General features: G+C 38.9%; 1 protein-coding gene across 1 annotated transcript in view; it reads right to left on the reverse strand.

Annotated features, from left to right (window-relative positions):
* Positions 1-16376, reverse strand: part of LOC122808180 (alpha-2-macroglobulin-like) — a 440046-nt gene that overhangs the window by 12140 nt on the left and 411530 nt on the right. Inside the window, exons 24-25 of the mRNA XM_044079148.1 lie at positions 9264-9426; positions 8071-8267 (exon numbers count right to left, since the gene is read on the reverse strand). Of these exons, the coding sequence (XP_043935083.1) occupies positions 8071-8267; positions 9264-9426 (360 nt within the window). The remainder of the gene's footprint in view (positions 1-8070; positions 8268-9263; positions 9427-16376) is intronic.

Raw genomic sequence — 16376 nt, forward strand, 5'->3', positions numbered from 1 at the left:
AGTAAGCTGGAGACTATAATACGAGAAGGAAATTAATTGAACGAGTTACTGATGAGGGGCTGGACAATGGTCCTGATACAGCAGTGGAGGGAAATGTATTGGTATATAAAGGAAGAGCAACAGAAATAACTAGTGCAAACTTCTTCTGAGCAATTCCAAAGCATGAGTACTGCAAATAAATTAAAGGTTTCCCAGTACTTTCCAGTACATCACAGCAGACTTTGAGCTAAATGAATACTATAGGAAGTTTAGCTCATTCACTTTCATCAGAGGTAAAATCTGAACAATAATGACTCTGCAGAATTTGTTTTTTTTGTTACATATGCTTGCCCCCCATACCATTGGCTAATTATATATGTAAAATATCAAAGACACAAGAAGTTGCTAAGTTAAGCTCACCAGTTCTGTTAGGCTGTCCATGTTAAATACCACAAAATATAACCTTTTGTGCTGGGTGTCTATGCAATATCACAAAGTGTTTACTAAAAGACTCATACATTTGTTTATAGAAAATATTTCATAGATGTTCATGAATCCCAGATCTGCTTTTCATCCCAGCATCCCAGCATCCCAGCATTCATCTTGTTACATGGCATATGAGCACAATAAAACTTATAGCATGTTATCAATTATTTTAAGTTTTTACAACTTTACCATATCAGCACTTCCAAGTTCTTTAGCCTCCTGGGCAAAGATGCAGATACTACAGACCAATAACTGTCTAAAACCTTTATTCCAGCTATTCTGCATAGTCTGTGTCTTCCATGAAATCATACTATGATCAAGTAAGTCTGTCAAATCTCTTACAAAATACACTCGTGGGTTTGATACTGTATACCCTACTTCCTTTTTTTTTTCTTTGGCAGGTTATTTTTATTTGTTTGTCTGTGTTGACCAGGTAAATGAACTGGACCTAGCACCATTTCGGACATGATCTGAGTGCGATAGCATGATTATAAAGTGGTCCACCTTTACCATAATTACATAGCTGGTGCACAAAGTAGTAACATAATCTGTAAAATAGCATAGCTGAGAGACATATCATTGACAATACTAATAATGTGATCAAAACATGACAGCTCTTAATATAAAACAGTGTTAATATATCAGAGTATGACATCAGGTGATTGTATAGGTAGAAAGAACCTGAAGGTATTTGATAACAATTGGAGGTGAAGAGGAGACAGAGGGACAAAGGATGGAAAGAACAGGGAGAGACGGTAGAAGTAGAGTAGTAATTAACGAGGTAAAACACGATTTTTACATAATTACAGGAATAAACTAGTTCTGTGGGATTTGTGCTAGAGGAAATTCCACAAAGGATAGAAAATAAAAGTTATAGATAATACAGCCTGTTCTACCAGCTTGGACATTAAATTTAGTGACACGTGCAGTTGAATTTCTTTCCTCACTGACTGCAGAGCTGCCACACAATAACTCTTTTTCATCTAAAACTGCAAAATGAACAAATTTCACATCCAGTAATGCAGAATAACAACCATTCTGCAAAAAAAGCTTTCTTCAAATTCTTAAAACTTGAGACTGGATAACAGAGGCAATAGTATTTCCATAGTATTAAGGTTCCAGGCTCAGCACAGACTTAAAATGGAATCTGCTCTTAAAAATAAACCTAAATGTAAAACTATCTGAGTTTAAACATTTAAAAGTCAGAAATAATTTCATCTGAACATTGTTATATACAAAATTGGTCAACAAAATTAACAATTTCACAATGCATTCCTTGACTAGGTAACTTAAACTTTGCCTAATAAACATCTTTTTTTCAATCCCTGTCACACTTAATTTTGAATAAGATGAGGATATACAGCAGTATTGCTGTCCCTCACAAATATAAATGATAACCATCATCTAAAATAAATTTTCATCAAAGCAGTTCCAACATAAAGGGTCTATATCATGTTGTCGAACTTTTAAAAGATTGACCACCATATGGTCGACACCATATGTTCGAACTTTAAAAGTTCAACAACGTAATTAAAAAAAAACACAAAAAACTTACCTGAAGGTAGCCCCCTGCACCCCCATACCCCCCGCTACTTAAATATACCAACTCTGAGATCGCACTACATTACAGGAATGGGAAAGCTTCCCTTATGGAGATCTCCACTGAAAAATTTGAAGTTTTACAAGTTTGAACAGATGGTTTCAACCATATGAGGTTCGAACTTGTAAAAGTTCGTCAACATGAATGGGACCCCAACATAAATATGTGCAATTTCATGTTGATAGCACTATTTAAAGATAAAAAATACAAATTTAGAGACCTTATATTTGAATAATGGAAACATATAAAGACCCAAATCCAAACACAAAAATGTGGAGTAAGGCAAACCAAATATATTTTTAATTTCAATTTAAGTCAGTGATACTATAAATACAGTCAGGACCTATATAGGCCACTTAAGAGTTTGCTTTATTATCAATCATGAAGCAAATGTGATATTCTTAAATCAGTGGTCTAAAGTCCCCTTAAATATAACCAGATCAGCAATACATCTTATATGTATGTACAGAAAGTTCCATAGCCTTCCTTTTTATGGTAAAAAAAAAAGTGCTATCACGTTGTCGGAAACACAGTTCATCGAACGGCATTTCTGGTGCTATTTCATCGAATATGCCCTTCAGCGAACTGTGTATAATGAGATTGTGAAACAGGGAAGATCGGGAAGTTTGCCCTTTTCTCATTGTAGTGTGATCTCAGAGTTGGTATACATAATTAGCAGGGGGGGTGGGGGGCACAGCCCTCCACATCAACAGACTTCAATGAACGGCATTTTCACTGAAATGCCATTCAATAAACTCTAGTTTCGATGATGTGATATAGATGCTTTTATCTCACCCATGTCATTAAATTGTCTAACCAACTACTAAAAGAATCACAGGTCTAAAGCAGATGCCCTAAGCTGACCACCTTAAAAAACTCCAGCAATACTCTGTTGCATATGGTCTACTCAGAGGCGATCACTGCTTAACATACAAGGCCATGTCAAACCCAGAGCTGTTGGACATGCTACACTTAAAGAAACCCCAATCCCTCAAAGCCACATGCTTCAGGGATCTAAACATTGTCATCACAATGAACAAAACACGCTGGAGGGATAGGTTCCTGACACAGAGACTCCCCAGACTCTGGAATAGACTGCCCATACATGTCACGCAGAGTGCCTCTTTGGCACTCTTCAAAAGGAACTTTCACGATTGGATGGGAGAAAGGATATTCATCCTGGGTATCATGTCAGTTGCCGTGCTAGACAGGGATCCAGGGAAGTAAATAGTGTGGGAAGAAATAGCCAGGGAATTGTTATGACTAGGCTTGTATAGGCCCTGGGGCTGATAGCCTAGTGCCAACCTATGAACCTATGAACTACTAAGAAAATGATTCTCAGTGCAAATGACTATGCAACCTATTGTAATGTCATTGGCAATCTGCTAAACCACACATTTGCTGATGTCATTTAATACTGGGTAGTCAGACATCAACACTCCAAAAAGGAAGGGACCCAAAACAAAGGCTTGATGAATACAATAAGGGATAGCTTTTCTAATGGACTTGCAGTTTAAATAACATTTTTTCTAATTGTACACTTCTTGAATAATAACCACTTAGTAACCCATTAAATCACAAAAAAGGGTGATATTGGCTTTGCGCATGATGGCAATAAAACTGCATGTGAGACTCATCGAAAGCTTTTGTAATATCTAAGTACATATTGGTGATAACCAAATCCAAGTCAACAGGATTTAAAATATTCTCACAGAAACTAATTATATTACAGACATTGGAATGTCCAAGTAGAAAGCCATGTTGGTAGATATCAGAGATAAAAATCAAACATGGATTTCAGCATTAAACACATTGCATGTTCATGTGTAAAAAGCATTTCAAATTTCTATTATACCATGACCCCTCCAAAACGTGCACGCTGATTGGCCAGCGTGCCCGTTGTAAATTGAGTTATACTAATGGAAAAGGTCCGGACTTTTTCCATTAGTATATAAATGGGTTTAACATAAAATAAAACGGAGATGTCCGTCGCCATGTTAAACCCATTTAGTGTTTAAAGCAGATCTCCGTTAAATGAGTTTAACATGGCGAGAAAATAAGCAAGGAGATGTCCGTTGCTTTTTATGTTAAACTCATTTAACATAGCTTAAGCAACAGAGATCTTGCTTTCTCCGTTGCTTTTGCCAGCTCTGATGTAATATGCCAGACATCTGCGGAAGGGCAGTAAACAGGCATTATACTATGCCATTATTTAAAAAAAAGTAATAGTTCTTTTATAATGTCATGTAATAATAATAATCATAATTTGGTACTGGGTGGGGTGGTTGGCTTTGTTTTACGGTTGGCTTTAAACCGCAAACCACCCAACCGTAAGTATTAACCTTACAGTTATATATTGCAGGCATTATAATATCATTATAACTTTTAGTTTCAAATGGAAATTAATAATTCACCAATCTTTATTTAATAGAGGCTTGCCTGAAGTGCAAAAGATACTGAAATGTAGATTTGGAACTAAAAAAGTCAATTATTTGATCACATAAGTAGGGAAAAGACATACACTTAATAGGAATAGGGAGGAAATAACACAAAGATTTTTGAAAGCCTTGGAGAATGCTAATGACAAAGAAATGTATATGATTTAGAAGATTCTAATGTTTCTTGCAGCAAGAGGATGATAACAAGAGAAAAGGAAGGGAGTACAATAGAAAACACTAAAGGACATGTTTATGTTTCATTGAAAGGATTTGATTATGCATGGAAGTTATAGAATCCAAATAAGAAAGAATTCACATGTTCATGTGATGAAAAGACTAAAGCAGTGGGCATAAAGAACTTTGTGTTGATTAGAGAAGTTATGGAAGTGGGAAAAGTGTGAAGCTAATCAAGGTCCAACAGAACTCATATGACAAAATTACAAAGGAGAATTTATACCTATAATAGCTAAAAAGAAAGTAATTCAGAAAAACAGTTATAGAGGGGATAGAGAATAACAATTTCTGAGAGGTAGGAGATGACAGGAGACAGTGATTTTGTAATACAGTCCACAATCATATAGTGAGTAAAGTGGCACTTACACAACCTGTATTAAATATTATATTAGAGATAACTCTAAAAAGCAAGGAGAAGGTGACAATTTTATAGACCTGCAGAACAGTGCAAGAATGCCGATGGTAATTTATATTAAAGCTAACACCGCAAGTCTAGAGGCTGTGAAGGAAGTCTGTCTACAAACCAATCAACCATTATTCTCTGTTTTACAGGGAGGAATAACAGAAAGTAAAGAAATTAGGTTTGTTTTAACACAAAGAAGGCATTTAATAAAATGAAGTTAACATTTTTGTTCCAAGTTATTTGAGATATTTAGTGTAGTCAAGGTGTTTGGGGAGCCACAGTATAATGTATGTTAAACCCAGAAAAATATAGTTGTGAAGGCATATTTTGTAAGTTTGACAGTAAAGACATTTTGCAGTTAGGGGAGAGGTGAGACAAGGGTGTTGGGTCTGGTCATTGTTTTCCTTACTAGTGATAGAAGTCCTGGCAGGAAATATAGAACAGGTACTAAGTGAAAAAAGCAGAAAGGAAACTACCTATGGATAGGTAGGAGATGTGAAACGTCGTCTAAGTAGTGGCTCAGTGATTAGCATCTCTACCTCTCAACTCTGGCATCTGAGGTTTAGCTCTTATTTACAGTGATTGTCTATATGGAGTTGTACGTTCTACCCATGTCTTTTGGGTTTTCTCTTATAAAGGGGTTAGTTTACTAATTTTACAATTTCCACATATTATATTGATCCTTATGACTCAACTGGTCACAGGCAACCTACAAATTCTCAAACCAATTCAGTTTGGTTTTGCCAAGGGCAGAGCCTGCCTACTTAATGAGGTCACCTTCTTCATGAAAGTACATGAAGTAATGCACAAGGGAAAATCTGTGTACATGACATATCTAAACCTGGCAAAAGCATCCAATATTATACCAGTATTAGGTATACTAAACAACTTCCTCAGCTAAATATAAATCCCTATGTATCTCACTGGATAGCAAATTGAATCACAAACAGAAGCCAGGAAACTAGGGTGTGGGGGTTCCACCTCCTCCAACAGACCTGTCAATAGTGGTGTTCCTCAGAGTTTGGCCCATGGTGCTAATGTCTTTTGGGACTCGACTCACGAAGGTCAAATGTTAAGGGCTTAAGGCTGACAAAGTTTGCAGATGAATGGAAACTTGGTGGCATCTTAAACTCTCAAGAAGACTCCAAGGTCCATCAGTAGGCCCAGTCCCAAACAAAGAGTCAGTGTCAAAATGATAACCAAAAAAAAAATGTCAAAAAAAAAAAAAAAAAAAATATATATATATATATATATATATATATATATATATATATAGTATAATATAAAAGTGTGATGTCCCTTGCAGCGATCGTAGCAATAACATTTCCCTGAAAACTGGTTTACCAGTTATAGATGTGGGAACTCATATATTCAACAAACTGTTCTTCAATTACCATGTATCCAGTATTGTTAGAAAGTCCCCATTTGTTGCACTGCTTAGTAATCAGGTTATGGTTTCCTGTCCAGGGAAGGGATCATTCCACTGTACTTTGCACTTATTAGGCTGACCACTGAGTATACTGCCCCATTCATTATGTACCTGTCCAAATTCCTGATACAACTTGAATGATCACAATTCTTTTGTAACTATAAAATAAAGGACATAAGTCACAAAAGCTACACTGGTGATTTCAAAGGCTTGTCCCTCTTCTTGGTATCATACAGATTACTGATAGGCAATCTCATTTACTGAGCCTTAACAGACCCCATCCTCTTTGAACTACTGTACATCTGAAAGTCCAATGGTGGCAAATACCCACTCAAGAGATCTTAATCTATTTTGCAAGTTACGCAGATCTTGTTGTTGGGACACGTATGTTTCATAAACAATACCACACCATTGCAGTAGTCCTCCTCCATACAAAGCAAAGCACTTTTCTTTCTCTATTCCAATGTAATCCGACTGAATGGATGGGAAGCAGCAAATTAACCCCTGATTTATCACCCTCGTTCTTCATGGATAGGAGTAACATGTAAGTGTTCTGTCTGTCTCTGGATTATTACTACATCTTCATGGAAATGCAGGACTAGGCTTCTAAAGATCCTCATGGATCAATAGCCTATTAAGTACCTAGGTTAGGGAGTAAAGGCAGTGGAATATAAAGACAGAATGTAAAAGAAGAGAAGCTTAAGTGAGCAATGTGGTAGTAAGTGATACAGAGTAAAGCTTAAAAATAAGGACATAAGACAACAGTGAGAAGCTTTATTTAGTTGTGGATATCACAGGCTAAAAGTGATTACCTTTTTGGGGAGTAGCACAGACTAAGGCGTATTACAACCAATTGGCAGGAATGTATGTCAAGACCTAACTTGTATTGCGATGTCTTGTTTTTGTCTCACCCTGATTTATAGATAACCTATCAGGATATAGCTAAAGTAAGTGGGGCAAACCCTCCATGGTTTAGTATGAAGCTTCCCATCTCAGAAAGGTACAGTGTGCTTGAAACTCACGCAGTAATGCTGTAAATGCTTAACAGCGAGTTTTATAATTTTGGTGCTCCAAATGTCAATTCTCATAGCTGTGATAGAGAGGCATGTAGAATTTAAGTTGGCTGCTGTGAAATCAAAAGCGATAAAAATACTTTAAGGAAGCAACATATTTATATAGGTTGTAAACATTTACAAGCCTCTTTTACTAACCCAACATTGAGCCGTTATTAAGAACCTACAATTTGAGGTCTGATTCTGCAAATAATTAACAAATAAGGCCACATGCATTTTGAATTTTGCTTGCACACAAATTAACTAACTAACTAACTAACTAACTAACTAACTAAATTACCATTTTGCAAGAGATGTCATGTTAGAATTGTTTGCCTGGGTTAACTAAAAATGTAGCAAGTTCATTAAGAAAAACATATTAAAATGATGTACCCATGCGAACTGAAAAGGCAAAAGTTTCATAAGAGAAGCACATTAAAATTATATACCTGGGTGGACTGGAACCCACCGCTTGGTCCCTGCTTGCTGACCATCCAACGTGCTATAGCTGCAGCATAGCCAATATCACTTGACATCACATTTGCTTTGGTTAGGTAGGCCGACATAACATAAGCTGCCAACTCCACCTGTACAGGTGGGCTATTTGTCGCAGAGTTCTGTGACAGAGTCCAGTAAATTTTTCCAGCTGTAAAAAGAGTTTACACTTGAATTAGTTCAGCTATTTTATTCCTCATATGTAGAAAAGCTTCACAATGATGCATGAAATGCTTTTAGAGAGGTTAGTATGGTACTCTGATGGGAGCAAAATGTAAGCACACAGAACCACATTCCATGAGCTCGATTCTAAGGAGTTAAAGCTCAGGGTGAAACACTGTTAAATGGTACAAACATTTTGTGAACATTTTCAAAGTCACAGTCCTGAGATCTTCATATAGTCTACATTCCTCATACAGTCATACATTCTATAAGTCTCATTTCAGGATGTCAAAGCTTTTAAAGTAGGAAAGTTGAACAGAAAACTAAAGTGAGTTGCAGTGAAGCAGATGAGACTGGGTTTGGAAAAAAAGGGTTACTGACACTGCCTCCTAATTGATTGACTATGACAGACATATTCTTTTCAATGTGCAAATGTACTTTGTGGTGATAATCCTATGCAAGTTTCTTTGCATACTCTGTGTATTTGTGCCACATGTCCTTGAAAAATGTTCATCTTTCTGCAACTACATTTGAATTACTTGACAAACTAATTGAAGGAAAAAGAAAATATTAGGAAATAGTTACCATTTGAGCAGGAGCAAAACTATAACTCCTGCACTGATACACAGAGTCTGTATGTGTGTGTGTGTGTGTGTGTGTGTGTGTGTGTGTGTGTGTGTGTGTGTGTGTGTGTGTGTGTGTGTGTGTGTGTGTGTGTGTGTGTGTGTGTGTGCTTCATGGAGAATATTACCGTTATTGATTTCTGACATCCCAGTTTCAGACAAAGTTCATAATATTCAGCTTCCTTTCTGCTGCTTGTTGCTTCATTTCCTGTGGAATAATGCACCTTCTGACATTTCTTGCTTCTCATCTATGCAGATGCAGTTTTAAGCTTAAAGCATTATTCCTTTGGAATACACCTCATCCAAGTAACATTTTTGTATTTAAGTTCCTGTTAACCAGATTCTTGGTAGTAGTACTTTACCTTCCTTAGTGGCCAGCTGATCCAGCTTGCTTAGCATTGCTCTCTGGTAAGATGCATCCTCAGGATACCTGAAGACATTAGCCAACAGTGCCATGGTATAAGGGTTTGAAACTCTTCGACTTTCATCTCTTAAGCACCGCAAGCAATTGCTGATTATGGAATCCTGCAATGAAAATAATACAGCAGCAAATGAATCAATGGATAAAATCGGTATGACTACAGATTACTTACAGGGATGTCACAACAAATGCCCTCTCTCAAAAATACTGAATCTTACTCATAGTTTGGCTATTTCCCACTATATGACATTTACCTAATGTTGCTGGGTGTGATATACTAGTGGCAGAAGGACTATATACTGAAAGGCATAATAATATGGCAAGACTGTTGCATTGGGGATCATACAAACATTATAATATTGAATTAGCTGAGAAGCACTGGAAACATGAGCCACAAAGCATTATAAAAAATCATGAAGTTTATTTCACATGGGAACACCGATTACCAAAAGTTCAAAAAATAGATTTGAGAGAACCAGATATAGCAGTCCATGAAAAGAAAACAAAAGTAGCATTGATTTTTGAAACTGCTACACCCAGTGACTACAGTGTTTTATGTAAAGAGAAACACAAAGCTATAAAATACCAGAATTTACAGGCAGAAATGAGGGTAATGTCAAGGAGAAATAACCAGACAGTTCCAATACCAGTAGAAGCAATGGGTCTTATAAAAAAGAATTTACAGTTGTACTTAAATATGATACTGATGTATGTAACTCCATATGAATTGCAGAATGACAATTCTGGGCACGTTGTAGGTGCTGCAAAGAGCCCTTCTAGCTAACATCAAAGATTGCAACAATACTAATTTCATGAACTTTAATCATACTTTGTCTTGGGAATGAGGTCCATTACTGTCATGGTATTAGAAACCCAAAAGACTTGGAGAAATTAAACCACACAGATGGAGGCAATAGACCCTTCTAGTGTGCCCCTCTAACTATGGTTAACATTCTATTTACCATCTGCTTAATGGCAGACATAACCCAGCATTTAGCACTAGAAGCATTACTTTTTTCCTTCTGGACTCTATCTCCCTGAAGGTACAACCCAGCAATTAGCATCTAGATAGTGTAGCTTGCTCAAAAGGTACGATCCTGAATATAACTGTCACTGCCCTTTCAGTTTGATTTTTGTTTTGGCTGAAGAACCTCTAACTATGGTTGTAAAGCTGTCCAGGATTATTACCTACAAAATTGCTTAATTACACTTTTGCAGATGCAGGCTGTCTAACTAAATTATATTCTCATTACTGAAACCTCCTTTACTACATATTAAAGGTTTATAGGTTCATAGGTAAGTACTAGGCTATCTGCTCGAAGGCATTTATAAGCCTAGCAAGAATGCGTAGGCTTTCGCCACCCCCTTAGATTAGTTCCCTGTGCCTCTGCCTAGCAGAGCCACTGAAGTGATCCCCGGGGTAAATTTTCTATTTCTCATCCACTCGTCAAGGCTTCTCTTAAAGAGTGCTAGTGAGGGGCTCTACCTAATATAGATCTTGTTCCAAAGCATGGAAAGTCTCTGGGCCAGGAAACTTTCCCTCCAGCACATCCTATTTATTGTTGTGGTGAGGTTTAGATCCCTAGAGAGTGTGGCTCAAGGGGATAAGGTTTTCTTTGGGTGGAGCACGTCCATCAATTCTGGGTTGGACATGGCCCTGCATGTCAGGCAGAGATCATCTCTAAGTAGGCGATATGCAACCGAGTACAACTGAAGTTTCTTCAGTTGAGTTGCATAGGGCATTTATTTGAGGCCAGAAATCCTCTTGGTGAGGTACTTCTGAAGTCTTTTCAGCTGTTGCAGGTATCTTGTAAGGTATATCCCAAATGGGACATTGTACTCTATGAAGGCTCTGATGAGTGATGAGTAGAGGGGCACAATAACCTCTTTTGTTCTAGATGCGAACCCTTTTGTGATTAGGTGGGCCACATAGAAGGATTTTCTAACCACTTTGGCAATGTGATTATCAAAGGAGAGATTACTATCCACTTGGGTCCCCAGATCCCTTATTACATCTTCTGTATTTATGGGCTACTACCTATGTGGTAGTTCATGCGTACTTTGTTTTTTCCAAAGGGGATGACTATGCACATACTGGCATTAAGCTTGAGGCCAAGATTTTGACACCAGTTATCTGTCTCAGTGAGACACTTTTGGAGGATGTCTGTGTCAGCTGGAGAGTCAGTTATACTCCTTATTTGCAGTCGTCTGTGAACTTGGTCAGCCATAGTCCTCCTGTGCTTGCTTGTTCCTCTGAGAAGTATATACCAAACAGGAGGAGTCCCAGGACTGAGCCCTGGGGATGCCACTTGTAACCAGTTTAGAGTCGGACCTAGATCCCACAACTCTTACAATGTGGGTTCTATCTATGAGCCAGTTGGCAACCCATCTCTTGACATAGTGGTTTATGTTCAGGCTGGTGAGTTTGTCTATAATACCAGAATGGGGAAGGGTGTCGAAGGTCTTGGTGAGGTCTAGGTAGGCTGTGTGGACCATCTTTCCTTCGTCTATAGCCTTGGTAACTGTCTCAAAGAAGTCCTCCAGGTTTAGGAGGCATGACCTGTCCTTAACAAAGCAGAATCGAGTAGGGCCCAGTGTTTGGACATTCCCAATGTCTCTGTTAATGAGTTCCATGATGATGCACTCCACAGCCTTGCAGACCAGGCTAGTCAGGCTTATAGGATGATAGTTCCTGGGGTCTGTTGTGGCTCCACCTTTGTGGAGTGGGATAACCATTGCTGTGTGCCACTCTATGGGTACATAGCCTGTGGAGAGGCTCTGTTTGAACAGTATGTTTAGGTGAGGGGTTAGTTCATTTTGGAGCTCATGTATGATGCAGCCTGGGACACCATCCAGTCCCATTGATGCTGTGTTTTTGGCTTTGGAAAGGGCTGTTTCAACCTGTGTGTCTGTGATTGCAGGGGCTCTACATTCTTCTGGTATGGTTATGGGCCCTTTTGGGGGTGAGGGAGGGGTGAAATTTGCACTGAACCTGTCTGCCAGGATGATGGCAATATCAGTCGGTTCAGTGTATTTTGTGCCATTCTGCACTAACTCAGAGCAGATCAGGTCTATAGCAGTTCATCAAAACAGCTCAATATTGAATACCACAGCCTTGAACTGCTAACCACAAACTCTAAAAACATTGAAGGCTCAGAACAGCTAATTTTTTTCCCTGGAAAAAAATTCACTGTTCTGAGAAACATACACACAACACAAGCACACCAAAAAAACAGCAATCCACACACATACACTTAAAATCCTACATCTAACCCTACACTAAACTGTACATACAGTACTATCTATCCACGATTCTTAACCCAAACCCTAACCCTAAGGTCCGTCACTATCACACACTCACTTCACCCGAACCCTAACCCTAACTCACATACCCCACCCTAACCCTAAAGTCTGTCACTATCGCACATTCACTTCACCTGTGCCCTAACCATAACTCACATACCCCACACTATCCCTAAAGTCTATCACTTTCGCACACACACCTCACCCGTGCCCTAGCCCTGACTCACATACCCTGCCCTAACCCTTATGTCTGCACAATCGCACACTTAGCTGAACCTAACCCTTAACTTTCCACTACAGTGCTGAAAATATCAAAGCCACAGTAATGAACAACTGAATTCTTTCCCTAGGAAAAAATTCAGTTATCAGCAGCTTTGCTATGTTCAGCGTTCACTGTTTTCAGGTCGACATTAGACCATTTGAAGTATTAACACTTCGATAATCTAATATAGACCCAAGCAGATCTAAGAGTTGCCACATAGATTCTTGACATAGCTAAAGAATGCTTTGTGGTTATCTTTGGAGTCCTTGGCAATTTTTCTTTCGAAGCTAGCCTTGGATGATTTTATGAGGGATTGTAGTTTCTTGCTTATACTGATCAGGGATGTCTTCCTTTCTTGGGATTTTACTCTTTTCTGTACTAGTTTCCTCCTTCTATTGTATAGCTTGTTTATGGCAGGGTCCACCAGACTGATTTCCTTTTCTTGGAGGAGCGAGTCTTGGTTTTGTTTGGAATAGCATGATCCATGCATTCTTGTAGGTGCTCATCGAGTGCATTTGTAAAGGATTCTATAGCTTTGACAGCATTATCCTTTAGCATGTGGGCTTTGAAACTTTCCACCTTGGTCTTAAGTAATGTGAAGTTTGCTTTTGAAAAGTTTTTCACGGTGGTTTACTTGACTGTGGGTGGGGGCGGAATGTGGATATCCAGAGTGATTATAGTTTATGGTCTGATCTAACCAGTGAGGAGGTTGAACTCTGGTGTGGAACACTGGTCACCGATGTTGGTGATGACCAGGTCTAATATGTTGTGACCTCCAGTGCGGGTGTTGACCAGTTGAGCCAGGGCATTTGAGTTTATAAATTCTAGGAAGGGTTGGGCAAGGGAGTTAGTACTTGAGTAGCTCTCCCAGTTAATGTTTTGGTAATTGAAATCACCCAATATTAGGGTGTTTGGTAGGACATTCATATTTTCCAGTGTTTCCAGAAATGTGGAATGGGGGTCCTGGGACATGGTGGGTGATCTGTAGCAAGCTACAATTTGAACTGCAGTTTTGCCCATTGTTAGTTTTACATGGATGATCTCTGAGGCATCGTGCTGTGTCACTAACCTGGAGGTGTGGGTATCCATGATGAATATGGATACACCCCTGCCTTTTGTATTTCAGTCCGGGTTCTGTGGCTGAAATGTATGGTATGAGTTGTGGTAGTGCTGGGTTGCTCTCTGGATCCCTAAACCATGTTTCTGTTACTGCACAGATATCAATTTTCTCCATACTGAGGAGTGCCTCGAGTGCATGCATTTTGAGGTTTAGACTTCTGGCATTGAGTAGCATTACCCTCAGTTTTTGGTTACTTATGCTATTTACAGAGGTGGGTTTGTCTTTTGAGCCTTGCCTAAAAAAGCACTATGTGGGTGGCAAGAGCCTTGGCTGGTATTGGAATGCCTAAGGGTGACAGGTGCAAGCAGTCTCTTGGGAAGCAATGTGGCTTGTCGAGCATGTCATCCCAGGCGGACAGACACTGGATACCCTTTGAATGACACCAGAATCTTAGCCAGTTGTTGAAATTGATAATTTATTCTTTATACTGTGGTATCATTCTTGGTGAGGGCAGCATGCTACTCAGGGTCAGGGTCATACTGGCCTGTGCTATGTGATCAGAGAGCTCTTCCATGTCTCTTTTCTTGTAGTCCAGGGAGGTATGTCTCAGGTCATTCACACCAGCATGGACAGTGACAGAGTCATATTTGTACTTGTTCTGAGTTTTTATTGTCTCCTATTCATTTTCCCAGCAAAGCTTGGCATGTTAGCCCATGTTCCAGAAGGGTTTTACTTATATCCAGTGCCATCCAGGCAAAGTTAAGTACTTTTGATTGTTAAATCACACTCGCTTAAATTATTTTGAGTGATCACTACCGTTTTCTGATTTCTTTGTGCATTTCACTGTATTTTTGAAAAAACAAAATGCACTTTCCCTTACTGTTACTGCTGTAAGACTGTCTTGAAATCACATTCAGCAAAGGGCCCACAGCTAGCTGTTTAATTGGTTTGTGGTAGCTCTGTACTCGTTAAACTCTTCTACTGTGTTTGAGGACTGGATTTATTCATTTTGTGGCAGGAAATGCTTGTTTATCACATCTGAGTTGGAAAACACATAAAAGGACTCATAGTGTAGTTGTTTTATTAGCCATATGGTTCATTACTTAGTTTTCTTTTTTTCATGCTGCTATAAATTTGGCACATTTGCTTGGGTTAACAGTGCCTTGTACAGCAGCAAACACCTAGAAAGCAAATTTTCCCTTTCGACAGTTCATAAAACTGTACCCTGTAAAGCAATAATATAAAACAAATACCCTGAATGCCCACAAGCTTAGAGCACGTAATTTGTCATTCAGTGGCAATATCTACAGATTTAGAAGAATTCACTGTTGTGTAACGTTAGAAGAATTTAGTGTTGTTTAGCATAATCTGTCCCAGTAAAGCACCCTTATTAGTCTGGACCAACCTTAATAGCCTTCTAACCCCAATACACCACCCCCTTGTAGCTCATCAATCAAAAGACTGGGCTGTATGGATACTTCCTAACTTCACTGTATCCATCTTGGTGGATTTAGTCATCTTGAGACAATGTTGCAATTGTCTCATGATTACTAACATCCACTTAATCCTTAAAGAAGCAGACACAGTATGTGGGGAGTGTACTTAGACAATGATACCAGATGCGAAACTCGTGCACATAAGCACAAATCAGGTTTTTGAAGCCACATACACACACAACAGCTATTTTAAATAGCACACAGCACACACACACAGACTAATGTATGCTTGTATGCTGAGGAACTTAAAAGCAATCTTCCTAAATGGCAAAGATTGTCTAGATCATCCATGGCAAAGCTATGCCAAAGCAAGCCCAAAGGTACTCAGAAAAATCAGCACCTATCACCACACATACAGTCACTCTTAGTGGAGCCCCAAACACTAAGCCCCTAAGGCAAGCAAACACACTTCCTAGGACTCTCGTCATAGGGGACTGTATTCTAAGATATACTGCTGCCCCTCTAACCAGGCTGAAGAAGGAGAAGATAACAGGGAGTTGTTTATCTGGAGCCACATGCCACCAAATCACGCATGCACTCATGTCATTATGCCACATGTAGCAGTATGATTCCATCATAGTCCATGTAGGCAAAAATGACTTGAGACTTAGCCTCCCTGAATATATGAAGAGAGCTATTGTGTAGATCTTATATTATGTGTCTCAGGCTGGTATTTATCTAACATTGAGCAGCATATTAACATCACCAAGGATAATGCCACAATATGAGAAAAATTGATTTCAACAACCTGCTGTCATTTTGGTGTCATTCTAAGGGGTCCAGTATTTGTCAGCATGGAAGGACATGGTTATCAGGCCACTCTGGTTTGCCAAGGATGTTCTGCATCTCCCCCCCTAGGCTTTTGAATACTGGTTAAAACTTTATCCACCCCATAGTGACTTTTTTAAGCAGTGCCAAATTGAAAAACCTAGA

This window comes from Protopterus annectens, chromosome 8.part0 (genome assembly GCF_019279795.1).
Source record: "Protopterus annectens isolate FY-2018-M chromosome 8.part0, PAN1.0, whole genome shotgun sequence".
In the NCBI taxonomy this organism is placed as follows: Eukaryota; Metazoa; Chordata; order Ceratodontiformes; family Protopteridae; genus Protopterus; species Protopterus annectens.